General features: G+C 37.8%; 1 protein-coding gene across 1 annotated transcript in view; it reads left to right on the plus strand.

The window, feature by feature from the left end:
* Positions 1 to 19,977, plus strand: part of GLUD1 (glutamate dehydrogenase 1) — a 46,980-nt gene that overhangs the window by 7,171 nt on the left and 19,832 nt on the right. Inside the window, exons 2-5 of the mRNA XM_060768986.2 lie at positions 8,308 to 8,388; positions 10,423 to 10,478; positions 11,499 to 11,562; positions 16,778 to 16,872. Of these exons, the coding sequence (XP_060624969.2) occupies positions 8,308 to 8,388; positions 10,423 to 10,478; positions 11,499 to 11,562; positions 16,778 to 16,872 (296 nt within the window). The remainder of the gene's footprint in view (positions 1 to 8,307; positions 8,389 to 10,422; positions 10,479 to 11,498; positions 11,563 to 16,777; positions 16,873 to 19,977) is intronic.

A 19,977-nucleotide genomic window follows, 5' to 3' on the forward strand; every position in this document is an offset into this window, starting at 1 on the left:
ACTATGTAAAACTATTCCTTGGATAATGTGTATCTCTTTTGTAGGCAAAGCACATTTGCAGGCAAAGCTCCTATATAATAGGACTCTTATTCTTAAAAACAACTCCTTAAGATTTGCATACACCTGCATCTTTATCTTTGAGGTCAGAAGTTAATTCTCTTTCAGGGTTTATGAAATGCAAGTGATTGTGAGAAACAGATGTGTCCTGTCTTATCATGGAAGGCAAGACTTCAACCTTTGGGAAGACAGAAGGAAGTGCAGTTTATCCAAATGCAAACTATGTTGGACATTCTGTTACGGATTATTTTGCATTATATGCCTCCCCAGATGAGAAACACTATTCAGAAGGCAGAGATAGAGTGATGGCTTTTATAACCCTCTAATACCTGCGCGAACACTTGCAGCATTTATAAGTTGTGTCACACTTCCACTCAGTTTTCTACATAGCTAATGAGACTATTCCTCCACATAGTACTCAGAAGGAAATTTGCACAAAGGCAAGAACATGATACCCCAGGTACACTTTTTATAAAGAACTGTGCTTTTTTGCAATGTCATACATTGTGATTCATAGAGTATATCAGGCACTCAGTCCCTGCCTAAGGGCAAATTTTGCTGGAATTATTGGAAGGGTAAAAATACCTCTCTCACAGTATTTTCTGTTTGTACTGATGAAATAGCAGAGCTGTAGGTAAGGTGCATCTGAGAATCACACAGTGCAAACATTATTTTCTGTCTCTGAAAGAGGATTTATTCTCTGCTTCCTTTCTTTTGGAAACATTCTTGCAACAGCTTACTGCAGCCCACACAAGGTCTTGTATATATGAGCTAAATTATAGAAAAGGGATCAGTCCAGTGAATACTAGCCATAAAGAGTTGTAAAGTATTTGAAGAAAATGGAAATGATTGGAATTAGTTCATTGTTGGGACTAATTTCCTTCAAAAACACTGTTTTTGGGGGGCTCATAAGGTTGCTTTGTCTTCAGGGACCGATTCAATGTATACAGATGAGTTGTTCGGTATCTCAAGGTTATACTGTTGATTGAAACAGTGTCTTATCTTCAGAAGTGCATTCTTTGTGAAGTTATGAAGAGAAACATGATTATCCAGAGAAGAGTGGAGTATTCAATGATACTGAATGGTGTGAACGGAGGATTCTGGAGAATTTGTATATTTTGTTACATGTTTTGGATATGTCTGCCACTGTGTAGTTCATAATCTGTTGGCAGATTTAGGGATTCCTAAAGGGACATTTGCTATTCATGCCATGAACCAATTGTTCTGAATAAATAAATGTACTAAATAAAATAACTAGGTAGTCTTGGACTGAGAAGTAACTTGTTCTTTGGTGTCCTAATATAGGAAACCTTCCCAGAAATGCACAAGACAATGTATCATTTTTGTTTGCAGTTCTGCAGTGTGGGTTGCCAACACAGCACTTGTGCTTTTCTGACACAGCAGTATTGGTTATCTGTGTGGAAGGAATGATTGCAGCTTATTCACTCTCAACCTAGCAGAGGTTTATCTAAGTCCATTGAAAAGAACTGCATGAGCAGTCCTTTCACATAGAAAGAGCAAATTCTCAGTTAACTCAATTAAGTTGGTTTCGCTTTTGTGTGTATCTTAAAATACAAAATGTCTCCAGGATTCCCTGCATAACGATTGCAATCCATTTATTAATTTGCTTTATACTCAGACTTGTTTCCTTCCCTAGAGTATTTTCAGGGCCTAATTATCTTTCATTTTTTTAGTTATTGTTTGTTCAGCATTTTCTGTGTTGGAACTGCAGCAGGGATATATACGGAAATGATTTACCTAGTATATATATATTTCTTTGTACAGTTTTGGTGGGTTTAATTACATTTGCATCTTGCTAGACCCAAAAGAACTTTTAAAAGTCCACATACTATTCATATTCTTCTTTGAATGAGACCACCATACCCATTGAGTGAGCATTGTGACCAATTGGAGGCTTTATATGCAGGACTACCAATACTGTCCATTAAACTGCTGTAATTTATAATTTGTATTTTATAAATTAGTTCCTAATCCTAATATTCACATATCAGAGTATTTAAGATTAAAACTCGATATTCATTGACATGAATACTTGCTACGTGGACAGTGAAGAGTATTAATAAAATCTAGTTAATTTAACTAAAAAGTTAGGTCATGAGTAAAATTCCTTTATTTTCTCCACCTCCTCTGAATTTTTCTGTCTTCCTCGCTATTTGTTCATTTAATTTTATTTGTGATTATTACTTTGAAGTAAAATAGCATAATTAAAAAGAGAGTGATAAGCATATCATATTCATTCCTATTATTTGCTCTTTTAATTGAAACTGATTGGATGTTTTAGGCTTCATATACATTTGTCTGCTATGTATTTCATTACATTGCCACCATTTATTTTATGTGTGGATGCCAAAGGAAGCACAATCAATAAGAATTGGTTGTGCTTCCTGGAATGGAATAGGAAGATTGTGGGAAATAACTCACAGAGATTTGAGCTCTGCAGGGTTGTGCAAACTCAAGGCAAATGGGTCCCTGTAACATGCCACAGAATGGAAATGTCTCTCCCTTCACACTTTTGACAGATTAGTTACTGCCAGAAACTGCTTCCACCACATAGTTCTTTTTTTGTGACAAAGGATAAAACGTTTCATGGAGTTTATGGCAGCTTTGAAGAGCTAAAATACAGGGGTATCACAGTCTGTTTCTGAAGCTTTCTCAAGAACTAGTAGTATAAGAAAACATTTGCATGACATTTCTCTATCCTGAGGGACATGTTCATATTTTAATAGTTTAATAACTTTAATAACTTGCACCTCTTTAGTATTTCTTGTCTAGGAAAATCTTATTAAATTCATAGGATCACCATAAGTATGCAGTCGACTTGAAGACACACACTGATTCTTGATAGTTTATTGGTAAAGGGCTTCCCTTACTTCAGTGATTCTCAACCTGTGGGTCCCCAGGTGTTTTGGAATACAACTCCCAGAAATCCCAGTCGTTTTACCAACTGTCAGGATTTCCACCTCTTACTTAAATGCTAGTATTAGGACCAGCTTATTTTAATTGGTTTCTAAATATGCCAGAAGTCTTTGAGATCTGTAGGGTAAAGTAAACATTGGAGCTTCAAGTAAATAGCAAAGGAAATTTGGTTTTTCTTGTTTGCATTCTGCATAGCTGAGAGAAATGATTAATCTGGGATACTAAGCTGAAAGATAAGACTTGCTGTTTATCAGGATCAGTGTTAAATGCTCTGAAGATTAAAGTCAAAAGGTCAAAGTAGTGGATTTTTAAAGACTTGCATGCATTAAATTGTCAGTCCATTCAACACACAAGATTTTCCAAAATTTCTACATTTAGAATTCTGGGCATGTTGATTTCCCAACAGTGTATCTCAGCACTTTTAATTACAGGTATATTATAGTTGAATATGTGACCAACTTCGTGCAAACCAATTTATTAATTATGGATCAGTGCTCCCCTCCTTTTCCCGGTAATAATGAATTATCTTATAAAGTTTAGGGTTTAGGAACACTTTAAATTGGTTATTCCTCACAACTCCGTAACACTCGTAGTATCTGTACAATGCAAATAAGGGAGCTACATTTTGTGTGATGCTTCAAGTGTTATCCATTTGTTCTGCATATCCAAAACAAGTCCAGTTGCCCGTGAACACATTAATGGTAAAGCAAAACTCTTGGTCTCTTCAATATATGGCCTCTATAGTTTGGTTGTATTAGCTCTTAACTTTGTAACTGTTAATAGCACACATATTAGATTATTATTATTATTATTATACCCTGCTAACATCTCCTGAAGGACTCGATGCGGCTTACAAAGGCCAAGGCCTCAATAAAACAATAGCATAACAAATACACAGCTTAAAGCAAATCAAAACATTAAAGCAATAACATAAACTATACACCATAACACAATATTAGATCAAGTGAATAGTCTGTCCTATCAGATTTAATCTTTCATAATGATTTTAGTGTCGCTTTACCACATTTGTTCATTTCAAACCTGAACAGAAACTGGAATACAGTAACATTTGATGATCTATACTTTTCCAAAGGTATATCTAGCCTTTGAGAAGTGTGTTCAAAAAGGCATGTAAGATAGTGGTTCTCAGCCCGTGGGTCCCCAGGTATTTTGGCCTACAACTTCCAGAAATCCCTGCCAGTTTACCAGCTGTTAGGATTTCTGGGAGTTGAAGGCCAAAACATGTGGGGACTCACAGGTTGAGAACCACTGCTGTAATAAATATAGAGTGTGACTCTTGTATCTGTAGGGTATATATTCCCGGATCCTCTGTAGATTACTGCAGCCATGGATAATATCGGACCTTGTGTTTTGACTATACATGGGAAGGAATACTGTAAATTTACATTGCAGGACCTCTAGAGGCTTACAGACACGTCTGGGAGAAGGCAGTTGCTGGAGCCTGGATAAATGGGTCATACTGTACATGGGAAATATACACAAATAACTTTATTCGGTGAAATATGAGTAACTTGCAAATATTAACACAAAAAACCTCTCACAATCTCATGTAGAACTAAGATAGACTAAATTTGGAAATTAAAAGAAAATCAAGCATAAATGATTTCACAATTAGCATTATTTTAGATTTGGACAACAATTTATAATGGATAAAAATGATGGTCCTATTTTGCCTCATTGATTGCGTGCTTAGAGGCAGTGCTTTGCATGAAACCACAGCTGCTCTTGTTCATCATATGGACAGCTGCTTAGAGAACTAAATGTATCCAAATAGAGTACAGGAAATAGGGCTTAGCAGTGCACAGCAAACTTGGAAGGAAGTTGCCTGCCTTCTCTTAGTAAAACTAAAATGGAGGCTTTAAGTATGTAGCCTGAAAATGAGCTGGCAGTTCTGTAATAATCTACAAATATGACCTATTTCCATTGTCAGTGAGAGCAGAGGATTGTCTGGAGACCTGGTTTAAACAAATGATCTTCTCCAGGAATAATGGATATTGCATATTGTAAACACATTTTTACTGAGCATAAACAAGATTATTAAACAGTGGATAAATTAAGAGTACAATTATTTTTTTAATTATTGCTAAGAAAGTGAAATTTTAAAAGCTCGTCTACCACTTAAGTGAAATGTATTGTTAAGATTGTGCTTAAATGAATTTGTAAATTATTCTGTGCTTTCAAGTCATGTCCAACTTATGGCAACCCTAAATCAACTTTACATTGGATTTTCTTAGCAAGGTTTGTTCAAAGGACATTTGGCTTTGCCTTCCTCTCAGGCTGAGAGAATATGATTTGCCCAAGGCCACCCAATGTGTACCATGGCTGAGCATGCCTGAAAAAATTAGGCTAATGTTAAGATGCAAAACTGAGTTGGAATATTAAAATTATCTGATGAACTAGGGGAGAAAAACAACAAACTTTGCTTAAATACGTAGAATTTTGTATTAACCTTTCTGAGCTTCATGGTGATGTAGTAACAAGCCAAGTTGTTTGGACCATTGACATTTATTACATTAATTTTGAGAGTAGTTTCCATTTGGTGTTAATATAGACAAAACTATGAGGGAAATGATTTAAAACAAATTATCTAGTTTCAGCCTTTAGTATTATCTCATGAAAATGTGCCTCATCCTGTAAATTCCCACTAGTACTCTATTACAAAGGAGGGTTAATAGAATCATGGTGTCTCTCAAACTTAACTTTGGGTGTGCCAAGGAAAAACCTCTGCTTAACAAACATTCTGAGCTGGTTCCAGTGGAAAGTATTTTGCCTGGCAGTGAGTCATTCTGTAATTTAAGATTTCTGTAACAGAAAAACATTTTATCCTACGTTTCTAATGAGTATCGTGGCAGCACTGTATGCTACGGAAGAGGAAGTATTAATTATGCAACTTCCATATAGTATTTCCAGTGTTTCCACAACAGAGTTGTTTGATTAATTCCATAAAATGGTGAATAGCTATGCTTGTGTGCTTGGTTGAAAACAAAAAATAACAGTGGCCTCTCTACATCAAAGGGCCCGAAACAGTTGTCTGTTCTGCTCTTCAAGTACAGTAAAGGGATAGGTTCCTCATTCATGGAACACATTGGGTGGCCTTGGGCAAATCATATTCTCTCAGCCTGAAAGGAAGGAAGGCAAAGCCAAATGTCTTTTGAACATTGATCTTTGTAGCCCACTAATGCAGGAGGGGAAAGTATATGTAGCTACTTCTTCCCTCAAAGAAGCATCTCACCAATTTAACAATATATTGTTTATTAGAACCACCCCTACCTTGTATCTCTAACATTCAAGAACATTTTCTTTCCCTTAGGAGTGTAACTTACTATGCAAAAGCTGCTTGTATTCCGAACTAGTCAATTTTACAATTTCATTGACCCACCTGTCCCCCTTGCTTGCCACTAACCTGCCCACCTTTCCCCTTGCTCACTCACAACTCACCTGCCACCTTTCCCCTTGCTCATTCACACCAGTTTGGGCACTCAGTCTCTAAAAGATTTGCCATCACTAGTATAGGTTATGCATCTGGATCATCAAATGGTGTTTCAACATATGACTGTTCAGATGCATAACTTATGCACACCTATTTCTTCTAGTGCGTTTCATAGCTTTTTCATCATCTGCACACATATAAATCACCAGTTGGTTTTGTTCAGAAACACTATGCAACAAAATTTGAAAAATGTTCTGTTTCTGGTTTGAAAGTGTTAATTCCTGATTAATTCTGTGGTGCTTACTTTGAAAGTAGTTGTTACACTAGTTGTTTTTGTGGCTGCCACAAACTATTGGTTGAGACTCTGAGATATTCATTGAAAAATTATAGCAAAATATGCTGCAGGATGTCCCCCACAACAAAAGTTATTGCAATTTAATAAACTTTCCCATGTTTTTATGATAGAACCAATTAGGAAATGACATTTATAACCCAGGAACCAAAATCATGTTACATAGTATTGTTTAGTAACACTCCATCAGCCAATATATTTAGAATAGAATAACTTTATTGCCATTGTATATTGTACAGTGAAATTAAATGCATTCCTCAGCAGAGATCACAAAAACAACACACTTATCCCTTGATGCTCCAACCACCAAAGCACAGCCCTCAATGCCATATCAATGTGAAACCATGGAGTTCAAGATCATTACAGCTCTAATATAAAAGCTATCTCTCAATCTGTTTGTCCTTGTTTTTGTCACCCTGTACCATCTGCCAGGTGGTAATAATTTTTTTTAAAAAAGATTACGCTGGGTGAGATGTATCCTTAAGAATGCTCTGAGCTTTCTTAAGGCTGTGGGACTTACAAAGTTCTTCCAAATTTCCAGAGGGAGAGGGCAGCCAATAATTTCTGTGCAGTAGTGGTGACCATTTGGAGCGCTTTCCTATCTGCCACTGTGCAGTTACAGTGTGCTTGGACATCTGACATCATGTGTCTGGAAAGGAAAAGTATCCCTTCTTTCCTCATTATGGGCTTCCTGTGGGCATCCAGTTGTTCACTGTGGATAAAAAGGTACCAAAATAAATACAGATCGAGTGGTTTACTTCAGCTAAAATAATTTTTAGTTATTTGTGGGGTTGTCTTTGGATATAACAAAGTAATTAAATACGTATGTTTCGAAGGGAAACCTCATTTTTACAAAATGCATGGATGTGTATATATATCCTTTCAGTTTTATTCTTGCTACATAATCTAGGGATAGAGAAGAGAATTCATGCTCAAGCATTTTGGAAATTCATAACGTTGCTATACATTGACAAATGACTTGAATGCACATAAACACATACACATTTTGAAGTAGAAGTTATTCATTGTGACTTTCAATATTACAAATGAACACTATCAAGCAAGTATGTGTTGTCATGTCCCCCATCAGCTTGTGACTTTCTGACTATGCACTAATAGTCAAATGGGAAGACATGGGTGCACCAGTGCATAAAAGCCTGAAATTGAGTTGTTTTGCCTAACTTGCACAAATACAGTGTTGACTATGTCAGTGCTTGCCATACTTCTTAATTACTTTAATCTGGAAGGGGAAGTGAATTTCCCGTTTTAAATCTAGGAGAGGTATTGAAGTCCTGGATTACTGTGTTGCATACAAATGTAGGATCCCCTTTGTCTGGCTCCAGAGAACTGTGCAAAATCGGTGACATGGAGCTTATCCCAAAAGAGTTTCTGATGCAGTGTTTCCTGCATAAATAACAAGTTTCACTTTTATCTTTGTGACTTATTTCTGTTTTTCATATGACAGAATATGAAATGCATAGGTTAACCTTGTTCCCATTTCTCTTAACAGGTATTCGTTACAGTACAGAAGTAAGTGTTGATGAAGTAAAAGCCCTGGCTTCTCTAATGACATACAAATGTGCAGTGGTTGGTAAGTAATGCTTGTTAAGGTTCATATCTCATTATTTTTTCTTTGCCAGTGCTAAATAAGATCCTTAAGTTGATACCTAAGTTTAACTTTAAACTTAAGTCTTAAAATATTATGTCAAAATATATACAGGTTTTCAGAGATCTAGAAAAGAGGTAAAAATTTTGTGGTTATCCCAAGTGTTGGACTGCAGCTCCCACAGGCCGTAGTCAGCATAGCAAACCGTGAGGAATGATATCAGTTGCAGAATTGCATATTCTGCATTACTTGCATAGAGATACAGATTACATAGTGAATCCTTTCACCTCTGCTTCATTTGTCCTTTTTAATACAGAAACAGTGTTCTGTTTAGGAATAATACATTCAAGGTTAGCTCTCAACTACTTGGCTGCAATGGAATTAGAGACTTCCTAAGTAGAAGAGGTGGAGCAGAAGAAGACTTGGATTTAATAAATCAGGAAATACTACTTAAAACTAAACTTCCTTGCTTCTAAAAGCCGCAAAGCATATGTTTCTCAAGCTACTGCGCTGTACTGTATTCTGAACACTAGGCTACAATACAGAGATGTTCTTTAAAAATTATCTTGGTTAGACTGTTTCACTGCTAATAGGGAGAATTTGGTACTTCAGAAACCTGGAGGAAATCCTTCTTTCCCATCTTTGGGAACCATCACAATTTCCTCTGCACTTTTAGGCTAACAGATGTTGGCTATAAGCCCCAACTTGTTTTGCCTTTGTTACTTTTTCAGGCTTAACCAAACAGCTGGCATTCTCTAAAATGAGAAAAAGTGCTGAGGGATCAAACAGGAAATTGGATCTGAAAATGTGTGGAGTTTTTGCCTCAGTAGAATTCAGTTTTTCTTTTTCTAGATTTTATCCCTTTATTTTTTGTGTTGTGCCTCACTCCAATGTACAAAACCCAAAAATACTCAAAATGGGATTTCCCTTATGTTTTGTTCACTTTCAGTTGTTCTTGTGTATGTGTGAATGTGATTTCTACGTCTCCTATAAACTAATGGCAAGCTCATTAATTTCATAGGGCTTTCTTAGGAGTATAGTGTCTAGATCCAGGGAAGTCATGCTATCCCTCTATTATGCCTTGGTCAGACCACACCTGGAATACTATGTCCAATTCTGGGCACTGCAATTGAAGGGAGATGCTAACAAGCTGGAATGTGTCTAGTGGATCAAGGGTCATGTTTAGCGTGAAGAAAAGACGGCTGAGAGGAGACATGATGACAATTTATAAATTTGTGAGGGGAAGTCATAGGCAGGAGGGAGGAGGCTTGTTTTCTTCTGCCTTGGAGACTGGGACACGAAATAATAGCTTCAAACTACAGGAAAGGAGATGCCAACTGAACATGAGGAAGAACTTCCTAATTGTGAGAGCTGTTCAACAGTAGAACTCTCTGCCCTGAAGTGTGGTGGAGGCTCCTTCTTTGGAGGCTTTTAATCAGAGGCTGGATGGCCATCTGTTGGAGGTGCTTTGAATGCAATTTTCCTGCTTCTTGGCAGGACTGGATGGCCCACAGGGTCTTTTCCAACTTAATGATTCTAAGAAATACTCAGAGGTAGTTTAGACAATCCCTTTTTCTGTAATACTTGGTATTCATTGGTTTGTCTTCTATCCAAGGATCCCCCGGTGTTACAGTGGGTTAAACCCTTGTGCTGGCAGGACTGAAGACTGACAGGTCACAAGTTTGAATCTGGGGAGAGCACGGATGAGCTCCTTCTATCAGCTCCAGCTCCCTATGCCGGGCCATGAGAGAAGCCTCCCACAAGGGTGATAAAACATCAAAAACATTTGGCCGTCCTCTGGCCAACATCCTTGCAGATGGCCAATTCTCTCACATCAGAAGCGACTCGCAGTTTTTTCAAGTCACTCCTAACATGACAAAAAAAAAAAAATCCAAGTACTAACCAGGGTTAACCATGCAGACGGGAACTAGTCCCTTAAGTTATTTGGATGACTTTAGTTATTCTTACTTTTCACTACTTGCAATTGTTTTTAACATAACTACAAATATTTATTTTCAGATGTACCATTTGGTGGTGCAAAGGCAGGTGTCAAGATCAATACTAGGAATTATACAGTAAGTTAAAATCTATTCCCATCTATCATGTTTTGGTTGTCTAATTTGGGAAGTACTGTGGGAGATTTGGTTGCAGGACTCGGTGGATGCTCAAATCCCATCAAACATAATGCCATAGTAAAATGATGTCCACACAGAAGACGGCGAAGAATTCAAATGAGTTATAGCAAGAGCCCGAGGAACTGTGAAATAGTTGCTGAATCAGACTTTGATTCGACTACATAGTAATAATGTTTTAAATGTATTTTAATCTAATGTTTTATCTTTTGGATACTGTTGTACGTAATGTGTTATATGTTGTCGGCATCGAATTGCTGCTGTTGTAAGCCTCCCTGAGTCCCCCTTCGGGGGTTGAGAAGGATGGGGTAGAAATGTTGGAAATAAATAAATAAATTCGAGGCTACAGCAGTGTATTGTTCAGCATGCAGCCAAACCCACATCTGCTTTTCAGATATTTCCCCAATATTTTTGAATTATGGTTGGTTAAATTCTTAGATGCAGAAACCCTGGATATGGAGGGCTGACTGTAGTGGATCCTGATTTATTTTTAGAGTTGGAATGTTTTCTCCTAAGTTTAAAACCAATCAGACTGTTAAAGTTCACTATTACACTTCCTTATGCAAATAAGTGGGATATTTTGCATGGCAGTGTTCTGACTTTCAAACACATTACAAGGTTGGATTCCATTTCCCACTCCACTCAAAGTTTGGAGCGAAAATGAATAATTATTCCTGCGATTGTGCTGCAGCTCCAAGGCACTTGTGATACCTCAGAATCATGAAAACCAGTCCCAATTCTTCTCAAAGCAGATAAATGGCATTTCCAAGGTACATTGAAAGCATAGCAGAGCTGCGGGGATAATATTCTGTCACAAGCTAGGCTGTGGCAATGTGACTAAAGCTAACAAAATAGACAGGATGAAACACACTAATATTCTCCTGGCTTTATTTTGCTAAAATTATAATATTTCAGTGATGGTTGTTTAATATCTTCGAGTAACGTGTATGTTTTTTGTTATAGGATAATGAATTGGAAAAAATCACAAGACGGTTTACCATGGAACTAGCAAAGAAAGGTTTTATTGGTATGTAAAATGACAGCTATTAAACAGATTTTTCTAAGAATAATGATTGGCTATATCTTCTGCTTTCACTTCTCGTTAAAAATAGCAGCTGTTGCTTGACATGCTCTAAATTATTCAGGTATCATAGTGTATCACATCTGAGTATATGTAGGAGTGCTGGAGAGCTTTTATTCCATTAAAACTACCAATAGAATTAGTTTTTCCCTGTACATCTTCTGATTGCAGGTTCTTGTGATTGAATTTCTCTCTGTTTGGTATGTTGTTTCTCCATAAAAACTGCTGAAGAGATGAGTTGTAGCTTGTATTTCTCTTTGATCTGTAGTTGATGGAGTATTTATTTATTTATTTGCAGTATTTATATTCCGCCCTTCTCACCCTGCAGGGGACTCAGGGCAGATTACAGTGCACATATACATGGCAAACATTTAGACATACAACATATATAGACAGACACAGAAGCAATTTAACATTCCAGCTTTCCGGCTTCATGAGGGTATGCTCGATTCCGGCCACAGGGGAAGCTGCTGCTTCACCGTCCACTTGTGACACTGAGACCTTGATGGAAACCTTAAGGTTTCATGGTGTCATAAATTAGTTAAATTAGCCTCCCCGCATAAAGCGTTACCTAAATTTCCTACTTGACAGATGCAGCTGTCTTTTTGGATGCATAGGTCAACAGCAAGCTGAACTATTAATGGTTGGGAGCTTACTCCAACCCGGGCAGGCTTCTAACTCATGACCTCTTGGACAGTAGTGATTTAATGAAGCTGGCTATTGACTAGCTGTGCCACAGCCCAGTCTCGATTATATACAGAGGAGCATCCAATCATGTGAATTCCTACTGTAGTCTGGAGTAGTATGGGATCAGATCCTGGGATATAGGGCAGTGTAGAAGAGGCCTGAGAACTGAGTTTTCAACTTGCTAATTTTGTCTTCCCACTACTCAGCTTCATTACTGAACAGAGGGTTAATGACTAATAATAATAATAATAATAATAATAATAATAATAATAATAACTTTTATTTTTATACCCCACCTCCATCTCCCTGAAGGGACTCAAGGCGGCTTTAAAACAAAGGGGTATAGAAACAATAGCCTTAAAACTCACTTGGACAATACACAACAAAAACCAATAACCAGAAACACTAACATAGGCATGATCAGGCTATAAAAAAGACTGGGTATGGGACAGTGCAAAGGGTTGCCCATATTCTGAAACAACAAACTCTCTGTTCCCCCATATTAATTGTACAATGCATTTTAATGTAGTAAGTTCTCCATTAATTTTTAATAAAGGAAGATATTTAATTCTTCATTTTAAAACAGGCCTCTTCAAATTGAGGCCCTCCAGAGGTCTGGGTCCCAACTCCCAGAAGCCCTAGCCAGCTTGTGAAGTGGTCAGGAATTCTGGGAGTTGGAGGCCAAAAAAGCTGGAAGGTTGTAGTTTGAGGATGCCTGTTTTAAAAAGTGAAGCATTTTCTGTGAGAGCCTAAGAATTGGTTGTACTGAATTAAATGAGTGCTTCAGCTTGTTTTTTGTTCTTGTCTGTTGATAATGACGAGATAAATGCATCAGGGCTTAATGGCGATAACGTTGTGCAGATGATGCCCAACATCTCATACAACATTAGAGGATAGCAATTTGTCTTAATATGTCCAAGTTTGAACGTAAGAGCAATGCTGAGTTCCTAAAAGTTGGGTTACAATCTGTCTTCTTGAGCCAGCATGGCTGGAGATAATAATAATAATCATCATCATCTTTATTTATACCCCGCCACCATCTCCCCCGACAGGGACTCGGAGCGGCTTACATGGGGCCAAGCCCAAACAACAAATTACAATACAAAAAGTACAAATTGCAATAAAATAAACAACATAACATAAATAAGAGTAAAAGCATCTATAATCCAAACATATTTTGTGTGCCCCACATTTGGGATATGCTCATCTGGTAAATGTTGCCATATTGGACAAGATCCAGTGTCTGAGATGGTTTCCTCTAGAAAAAAAAAAGACAGAAGAGACATGACATATATAGTATGTCTGAGTTATGAGAAATTTCTTTTTTGCTTAGCAACAGAATTCAGGGCTGTCTGTTGAAACTCAACAGCGGGCAATAAGGGCATTAGAAAACACTTCTTTCAACAGGATATTCCCAAAACTCTGGGCATTCACTACTATAAAATACTATAAAATGATGGCCATGAACTTGGTTGGCTTTAAAGGGGGATTCGACAGTTTCATGGAAAAGCAGGGGTTGCAGTGTCTCCTTTCAAGATCATCAGAGGCAGTTCAGTAAGTGGAGCCCGGTGGCGCAGTGGGTTAAACCCCTGTGCAGCCAGAACTGAAGACCCAACAGGTCGCAGGTTGGAATCCAGGGAGAGGTGGATGAGCTCCCTCTATCAGCTCCAGCTCCTCATGCGGGGACATGAGAGAAGCCTCCCACAAGGATGATAAAAACATCAAATCATCCGGTCGTCCCCAGGACAACGTCCTTGCAGACGGCCAATTGTCTCACACCAGAAGCGACTTGCAGTTTCTCAAGTTGCTCCTGACACAACAAAGAAAAAAGTAACTGTATAATCTGCTGGAGAGCACAAAGGAATTGGGGGTGCTGTTGCATCCACATTCTGCTTATAGGCTTCAGTTTCCAATTAGCCAGTGCTGAGCTAGGGAAACATTTCATCTGATTTGTCCAGTTTGCTCTTACATTAAAAAAACTATATGGTTTATGATTGCCGAAGGGACATCAATTGTGTTTGAAAATGTGTTTCAAAATTGAGAGAAGTTCAGTACATACAGTAGAGCCTCATTTATCCGACATAAACGGGTCGGCAGAACATCGGCTAAATTAAAATGTTGGTTACGATGGAGTCTCCTATTGTTACCTTTTGGACATGGCACTAGGCAACTAGAAAACTCTCTTAACTCTAGAGTGGTCCAACAGGAAGTGCCCTAATTTTATTTGTCGTGTCAGGGCACCCAGTCAAATATATTACATTTCTAACAGAACAAAGCAAACAAACAGACAAAATACAAAATTTGTGAGTTTGGTAGTTGATTAAATGTCCTTTGACCAGTAGCTGGCCACTTGGAGTGCTTCTGGTGTTGCTGCAAGAAGGTCCTCCATTGTGCAAGTGGCAGGGCTCAGGTTGCATTGCAGCAGGTGGTCAGTGGTTTGCTGCTCTCCACACTCGCATGTCATGGATTCCACTTTGTAGCCCCATTTCTTGAGGTTGGCTCTGCATCTTGTGGTGCCAGAGCGCAGTCTGTTCAGCGCCTTCCAAGTTGCCCAGTTTTCTGTGTGCCCAGGGGGGAGTCTCTCATTTGGTATCAGCCATTGGTTGAGGTTCTGGATTTGAGCCTGCCACTTTTGGACTCTCGCTTGCTGAGGTGTTCCAGCAAGTGTCTCTGTAGATCTTAGAAAACTATTTCTAGATTTAAATCGTTGATGTGCCCGAATGTAGAAGAGGAGCATGGAAATCACAGAGGGAAGGAGGGAGGACTCTTCTTCCGGTCCTGCCTCTTTTCCCCCTTTCCTCCCTCCTCCTCCAACTTATTTTGCCTTTTTCACTTATTGAGAATGGAGAGAGAATTGGGGAGCACTTCTTTTATCGAAGGGGAAATGCTGCAGGAGAAGGGGAGTGTCGGATAAGCAGTGGTTGGATAAGTGAGACTCTACTGTAGTCTCAAAATTCATGAGACAGCAGGCAGAGAGAATTGTCAAATTCCAGTAGGCCTTGTTAAGATCATTGGCATTCCTAAAGTAACTCTTTGATTCTAGGCACAGTCTGCTTCAACAGACACAGTTTTACAAGGTTTAATCTTAGTTTATTATCAGTCCATAGCTTGATTATACGTGATTAGTACAATTTTAAGTTCTCAGTTTTAGTTTTTTTAATTTAAGTCTCAAGTAAAGGTCTTTCTGCTCTAGCCTGGTCTTTGTAACTATATAAAGGCTTAGATCCTATGATTCTTTACTTGAGGTTCACAGAAGAAGTGTTTGCCATCCTGCCCCTGTGCATTTACTTCAGTCTCTCCCAACACCACTTAGTGGAGTGAGAGCCCTCTTCAGCAGGAGTGTGTGTGAATGTTGGGATGGATTTCTTTCCCTTGAATTTTATTATGTTGACATAGAGTCCAGAATAGTCTCTTTGTTTCAGTCTCAACTTTCTATTGCCTTGTTCCTCAGTTTGTGCTCTATAGGTCAATTGGCCATTACAAGTTGAGCGTCTCTTATTTGGTTATTTCAAATTCTTCAAAATCAAAAAAATTGTTCATGTGAGTGTCTGAGATAGAGTTACCTTTGCATTCTGATTGTTCATTGTGTAAAGACTTCGTTCAATGCACAAATTAATTAAAATATGTTAAAGTATATGAAATAGACATGGATTTTGTGATTACACTTCCAAGATAACTCATTATGTATATGCAAATATTTCAAAATCAAAATTCACTGGTCCCGTATTTCAGATAAAGGATACTAAGCCTGTACTACTTAAAATGGAAGATGTTGGCATTTACTAGATGACTCAAATCTCATTGAGGGAAGTGTTTGTGAAAAGGGAGAGAAGAGGTGGAGAGAAAATGAAACCTGCTAAAATCTTGTTGATGGGAGTGTGCCCATAACTGTTACTCCCACTCTGGGAGAAAGGCAGAATATAAATAGATAGATGGAATTGAAGCTTTTAACTCCCTTGCTAAGAATCCTATCCTATGTGTTTGCTTTGTTAATGTGTCTTTACTATGACTACAGCATTCTTGCTGAATAACTAATCACTGTGTAAACTTACTGCAAGTCCTCTAACTTACTCTGTTTGCAATCTTCCTACTCTCTGTTTTTCATCCTGATCTAAAATCTGCCCAGGAAGTTGAGGAAGGAAGTTGAAGCACCACCTCATAGCAAAGCAAAAACAAGACTTTGTAACATAGCTCCAAGATAAACAGAGGGTGCTGCTATCTGATACTGTATTTTCCAACTTTTATAAAGCTTCTTACAACGTGCACTACGTTTGTATTGCTACAGTAGTCACTTTTATATGCTTTTGTCAGCATTGTAGGAAAGCTTAATGGTTTGTGGAAAACTATTATAATATGAAACGGAATAGTTTTTGTAACATTTGATCACTCATTTTTAACGATATTGTTACAGTTGCTAAAACAGTAATCAGGACTGATATGCATATTGTATTAATGATCTCAATCTTGCCAACAGGGCCTGGTGTTGATGTACCTGCTCCTGACATGAGCACAGGTGAAAGGGAGATGTCCTGGATTGCAGACACCTATGCCAATACCATAGGTCACTATGTAAGTTCTGAGTGAAGGGGTATGCATGACTGAGGCAAAATGGGCAACATCACTCTGATTCACATTCAAAAATTAAATTAAAACACAACTAAAAGATCTAAATACAGGCAATCCCTGAGTTACAAAGATCCGATTTACAAATGACTCATAGTTAACAGGGCTGAGACAATAGAAAGTGAGAGAAATCTACACCTTGGAAAGAAAATTCACTCCTGAAAGAGTTTTCATGGGAGAAAGGTGTATCCACTGGAGCTCTTTCACCAATTCTTGTTTCCTCAAAAAACCAGTTTTTTCTCTCTTCAAAATCCAATTATCACAAGGAGAGAAAGTGAGGTGACAGATTCTGAACAGGGGCACAAACAGCAAAACAAACACCACAGGGGTGTTAACCCTCCCTTGTGCTATCCAAACCTTACATATCATTTATATATATGAGAGTGACTTCAGTTACACTTTCCAACTTAGAAACAAATGCAACTTAAGAACAAACCTACAGAACCTATCTTGTTCATAACTTGGCGACTGCCAGTTTAATCACTCAGGCCATGAACAGAATTCCTATGCACACTGCACATATCTTATTTGTAATGCAAAAAACATGAAAGAACAGTACAATATTTAAAATGAGGAACAATTTTATCCAACATAAATTTACCAATAGTTAATGGGCCTGTTTTTAGCTGATGGGAAGTATGAGCCTGCTTTTGGCTGATGGGATAGTCAAGTTAATTAGGATTGTTGTTGTTGTGTGCCTTCAAATAATTTCAGACTTAGGGTGAGCCTAAGTCTAAATTTAGGTTGGTTAAATTACCTTGGTGGGCATCATCTGGGGGGCTGCATCCAGCCCATGGGCCTTAATTTGGAAACCCCTGGTCTAGAATCTTGCTTAAGTAAGGAGTATTGGAGACTGATATGTAATTGTGTAGGACAGGGATCCTCAAACTTTTAAAACAGAGGGCCAGGTCATAGTCCCTCAAACTGTTAGAGGGCCAGGTTATAATTTAGAAAAAAATATATGAATGAATTCCTATGCACAGTGCACGTATGTTATTTGTAGTGCAAAAAACACTTTAGAACAATACAATAATTAAAATGAAGAACAATTTTAACAAATATAAACTTATTAGTATTTCATTGGGAAGTGTGGGCCTGCTTTTGGCTGATGAGATAGGATTGTTGTTGTTGTGTGCTTTCAAATTGTTTCAGACTTTTGACTCTGAGCGAAGGCCGGGTATATGACCTTGGAGGGCCGTATTTGGCCCCCGGGCCGTAGTTTGAGGACCCCTGGTCTAGGATGATGGAGTCCAGGAGGCCCTGCCCCCCAGTAACAGCCTCAGCCTCATCATACCTTTCACCATTCTTCTTACTCATTTGGCCAGACTCCATTCTGGAACCAGTAATTCAGTTTTACTAGCTAACTGGAGGTTAAACCAACCCTCACAGACACATACATAAATTGTAAGAGCAAAATGCATTGGAACACAACATATCTTATGACAACTTTTCATTTATATTTTTAAAAATAAATGATACCTAGGATAATAACACACATTTCCAAGATTTTTTATTATTACTGTTACATTCACGTAACACACCTACATGTGTTGCGACACACAGTTTGAAAAGCTCTATTATAGAGGATCATGTCCTGAATCACAGGTGTTTTCCCACAAATCAACCTGACATTCAGCAGTAGCATTTTAGGCCCAGGAGGCCACTTACCAGACCTCTTCAGACTATTTATGGGATGGGTAAGGAACTTTGGCTAGCTGCTGCCAGTCACAGAAGATAGCTCTGCCCCCAAAAGAGTATTGGATTGATTTAGTATAAAGCTCTTAATATATGAGTTGGTTACTCATTGAAAATTCTTGGACTAGGGTTTTCTTTTTGGATTTTGGGTATTTTGAGGAGGGGATTTTTTGAATATGTGTATTTGCATATACATACATGATACGGTATCTTGGAAATTGAACCCAAGTTTGAACACAAAATTCCTTAAAAGTTCATAAAATATTTTAAATTAGTTTTTTTCCTTGAAACACAGTTTGTGTACACAGAACTATCACAAAGCAAAGTTATCACTATCTTCCAGTGTTGATAATTTTGGATTCTGAGGTATTTTCCAAATAAGGCACAGCAAACCTTTATGTAGTTTGTTGTAACTTAACTGGAGTTAGATTTGCACCAATGAATACAAATTAATAACAGAATGTCCTACAAGATTTTTTTTGTTTCTAATGTCTTTTTAACTCTTCCTCATCTTTAGATGACAGATAAGGGAATGAAATACTACACTTCTTGCAAAGCAAGTTGAAACATTTTGTCAGGATGTTCCCACAAAAGTGGGCAGCTTGTTGTTTAGAATTCTGCAGGGGTTTCTGTGAGAGTTCTTAATTATTCATGCATGAGGAAGTTGTTGAATAATTCCACAGTTCCTTTGGCTAGATTTCTCTCAGTTACCACTTTGCTTATTCAGGGGTGACTATGGAAACAGTTTCCTCAACAACGCCCTACTTGGGCCTCCAACTATTCTGTGAATGTCTATTATCAATAAAATGCACACCCTTTTTGTGGTCAACGTTAGTTTAGAATGCAAGACAATAAAACTCAACTAGACTTATTTAAGGGATAAAAAGCAATGATATATAATAAGATTTCATATCCTTGCTAACCTATAGTCATGTTGCATTTAAAGTACAATCTAATGCAACAAACTCTTCATTATTTAGACCAGTAAATCAGCACTTCTGTACACTCTTCCTCTGTATTTTTCAGGTCAGTGCACAACTTAATGAGCTGTGTTTTTGTAGGATGCTTTTATGTATCAGTTCTTAATATCACACAGTCAAATTAGACTTAGCTATTTTCTATTTTAGCTTTGTTTACAATTTACTATATATATTCAGGTCTGAAGTATTGTCCAGATCAGGGGTGCTCAAACTTTTTAAACCGAGGGCCAGGTTACAGTCCCTTAAACTGTTGGAGGGCCAGATTATAATTTGAAAAAACATGAATGAATTCCTATGCACACTGCACATTTCTTATTTGTAGTGCGAAAACACTTTAAAATAATACAATAATTAGAAAGAAGAACAATTTTAACAA

The sequence above is a fragment of the Anolis sagrei genome, chromosome 3 (genome assembly GCF_037176765.1).
Source record: "Anolis sagrei isolate rAnoSag1 chromosome 3, rAnoSag1.mat, whole genome shotgun sequence".
NCBI classification, from domain to species: domain Eukaryota; kingdom Metazoa; phylum Chordata; class Lepidosauria; order Squamata; family Dactyloidae; genus Anolis; species Anolis sagrei.